Source organism: Armigeres subalbatus, chromosome 2 (assembly GCF_024139115.2).
Source record: "Armigeres subalbatus isolate Guangzhou_Male chromosome 2, GZ_Asu_2, whole genome shotgun sequence".
In the NCBI taxonomy this organism is placed as follows: domain Eukaryota; kingdom Metazoa; phylum Arthropoda; class Insecta; order Diptera; family Culicidae; genus Armigeres; species Armigeres subalbatus.
Window position 1 is genome coordinate 90,458,773 of NC_085140.1, and position 3,749 is coordinate 90,462,521.

General features: G+C 39.5%; 1 protein-coding gene and 1 pseudogene across 1 annotated transcript; both read right to left on the reverse strand.

The window, feature by feature from the left end:
• Positions 1–1,607: 1,607 nt before the first annotated feature.
• LOC134209864 (serine protease SP24D-like) lies at positions 1,608–2,412 on the reverse strand. Its single transcript, XM_062685884.1, has 2 exons — positions 2,198–2,412; positions 1,608–2,136 (listed from the first exon to the last, which is right to left on the reverse strand). The coding sequence occupies exons 1-2, from the start codon at positions 2,410–2,412 to the stop codon at positions 1,608–1,610; spliced, it is 744 nt and encodes a 247-aa protein (XP_062541868.1).
• Positions 2,413–3,288: 876 nt separating this feature from the next.
• On the reverse strand, positions 3,289–3,409 carry LOC134218656 (U4 spliceosomal RNA; annotated as a pseudogene).
• Positions 3,410–3,749: the final 340 nt, after the last annotated feature.

Here is a 3,749-nt window from a genome sequence, read left to right on the forward strand (position 1 = left end):
GTGCAAGTTTTCTGATACACCTCCACCGCCGCAACAACCGTTGTCGCTAGGACCGCTCTGAACACCCTGGTCCGATCTCCATGAAATCCTGAATGAAAATGACGCGCGCACGCGATACCCAGGTCTTTTTATACACAGGGAAAACCAGACCAGGGAAGACTATTCCCCCCCCCCTCCCCCTTCATACGGGAGCTTGGCAGTAGGAAGGTCGTGTAATATGTGCCATCACAAATATTGCCCTCCGCTCGCTTTCAAATCGATTTCTATAAAAACATTCTTCATGCCTGCCGTATCCTAACGGAACTATCAATTCTATACTTTCGCCTCTAATTCTATCATGAACATGTACGTCTGAGTTTGGAGGATGATATTAGCATTTCCATATCATTGTAAATCGTTCAACTTCACGTAGAAGTAACATACACAAAATTATTAATTTAGTCAAAAACATGTTTTATAACAATCGCTGTTATTAAAAATGGCTGTAACTGAATAACAAAATCTAATATAAATCGGTTACTCACTAGGTAGGGGAGACTGGGTATATAACATACGCGATTTCCACACAGACTCTTTAAGAAATATAGTATTTAACTTTACTGATGTATGACAGTCCTTCAATTATTGTTGTTATTAATACACAATCGATTTTTTAGAGTGCTGTCTACTTTTAAAATATTCGGGGGAAATTAATCCCTTTTCAAGAACTTGCTTTAATAAAATTAGAAAGGTGCCCTCAGATTTTTCAAATATTTTTCCTTCAAAATACGCGCAATTTTCGAATTGCTGTGCGTATACATGAACGATTTTTGTTATTGAATTTGACAGCACATGCAATATTGAAATTTGGGGAAACTTGATCCCCTTTCTATGATATCTACGCAATGAATAATTTTTCCTGCCAACCCTTCATCAAATCTGTCAAATCTACAAAAAGTTAGAAGCCTGAGATCAGATTTATTTTTTTTTTTTCGCCAAATTTTTGTATGGGGGATCAAATGAACCCATATTGAGGCAATAACTTCAAATCCAAATATCCCAAGACTTTGATGGAATATTTTCTGGTTTGTTGATTTTTATCGGTGATGAAAAATACACAATTTCCGTTTTTTAATAACGTTTCGGCTTACTCCATTCAGCCATCATCAGATATTGAAAAACGTTCACTTGCCACCAGTGTGTTATTGAACCACACTGGTGGCAAGTGAACGTTTTTCAATATCTGATGATGGCTGAATGGAGTAAGCCGAAACGTTATTAAAAAACGGAAATTGTGTATTTTTCATCACCGATAAAAATCAACAAACCAGAAAATATAAAGTTTTACGGTGACCGAAACCCCACCAAACTTTGATGGAATGTTGACATTTTCATCAGTACAAATCATTAAGCACATTTATGGCTTTGTGCTGTGAAAAATTAAAAGCATTTGGTCATTGTTATGAAAAGTTATTCAAATTTTGCGTGGCCAATAAAAAAAATCTTAAGGAAGGTCAAAACATACAAATAGGAATCAAGTCTACCCACCTTCCCCTACTGGTCTAGAAGCCATAGGGACCTTTGGCATCGGTTTCAATCAACAAATCAACTTCAATACATGTTTCCATTTAGTGACGATTCATGGTATCTTTAATCCAATCCAAAAAGTATGAAACCTTAGCGTACCCATCCGGGTTGAGACTACCGCATCCGTCCACTACGAAGTTAGCCACACCAACCAGTTGCCCATTGTACACTGCCGGTCCGCCGGAATCGCCATTACAAGCTCCATTATCGACGGCACTGTTGAAGCAAACCAAACCCTCGTACACGATACCCGTACTGGCATAGCAACTCCAATCTCTCAACGCGTACATCGTGTTGAACTTCAGCTGGTTCGAGGTAGGCAGTCCTGTACCGACGCGTCCGAAACCGGAGATGGTCACCTTGCTGTGCTCCTCCAGTTCACCGTCGAACAAATCGATCTTCTGCACGCCCTCATCGAACTCAGCCGGTGATTTCAGCTTCATCAAGGCGATGTCATTCATGAAAGCACCGTACTGCTCGTGCGCAAATGTGTCCTCGACTTCAAAATAATGACCATCGCCATCCAAGTTGGAAGAACCGGCGTACACCGTTAGGTTGCTGGGAGGAATCCTGTGTGTTGAAATTCAAAAAAGTTAAAGGTTTTCTTTTTCTGACAGTACGTAAAATTTACTTGACAGATCCATCTAGAACGCAATGAGCGGCGGTGAGCACCCACTGGGCATCAATGAACGAGCCACCACAGCGAAATTTTCCCGCGTTGAAAAGCGCAATCTGGTATGGGAACTGATGCTCTTCGGCGAAATGTCCTCCTACAATTTTATCCGTCGGAAGAGTTACCGCAACCGATGCCACGAAGCACAAGAGAAGTGAAGCTTTAATGAACATGGCTGTTTGGATAGTGTTACACAAAGTAATGCAATGTTTATGACAGTGCATTGCCTTTATAGTTCATTGCGAACTCGAGTGGTTAATGCCATCTGAATCCTTTTATCATGCTGGCGAACACATCGAGATTTCCGAAGCTCTTCAATTGTCGGTCTATATAGGGGAAGACGAATGAGACCACTATGCTACACATCTGTTTGAAAGCATGCATTGCAGCATTTTCAGAAAAAATACTTTTTGAACCGGATCGATCTATACTCAGTACCAAAAAGTGTGTCTCACCTATTTGTACACAACCATTGGTCGTGTTGAGTCGATTGGCGTATACCACAGTGGGTCTCCGACCCTTCTATCAAAAGTGAGTCATCCAATCGCCTATGCGTTCACTTAGTATGTACGAGAAGGACATAAATGTGTACAGTTAAATTCGTAATCAAACTATGACTGTAAAATGAAATAATAATTGCATTCAGTTACTCTCAAAATGTAGCGTACAACATGGATTAGATAAATACCGTAATCCTGGAGAACATTGATCATTTTTTCAATTGATAAGAAAATTATTTTGAGCTTTTTATTGGAATGTTTTCACCTGTCATAAGACGAGTTTATACAATCCCATTGAATTCCACCACTTAATTGTATCTTGACAGATACGTATTTCGACCTCAAAAGTAAGGCCGTCTTCAGTGTCTCGTACTTGACTAGTCGAGTCAAGTACGAGACACTGAAGGCGGCCTTACTTATGAGGTCGAAATACGTATCTGTCAAGATACAATTAAGTGGTGGAATTCAATGGAAATGTATAAACTCGTCTTATGACAGGTGATTTTTTCAATTGTTTTGTATATATTGCCCCCGTAAGTGAAAACATGGCTTTTTTATATGTTTAAAACGAGTACTGCTACATGTAGAACGTATAATGCTGTTTTTCAACTAGCAATAATCGCACCTCGGTTGTACCTCATTGGTTACGATATCGCCACTGCTGAACACGTATAATGCTGTTGTTCTTGATTATTTGATAATTTTAGAATTGTTTTAAAAATGTTTTTTGTTGGGTTTTTTTGATTTTTCATTTTGGGGTCACTTTGATCGGATATACCCCGTTAGGCAAAAGTACGTTAGGCATAAAAACGTTAAGCATAAGTACGTTAGGCATAATGGACATTAGGCATAACGGACGCTAGGCATAATATACGTTAGGCATAATGGACGTTAGGCATAAAATGACTCAAAGAACAGCCCAAGACATAAAGAAGGCAGAATTATGCCAAACGTCCATTATGCCTAACGTACATTATGCCTATCGTCCGTTATGCCTAACGCACTTATGC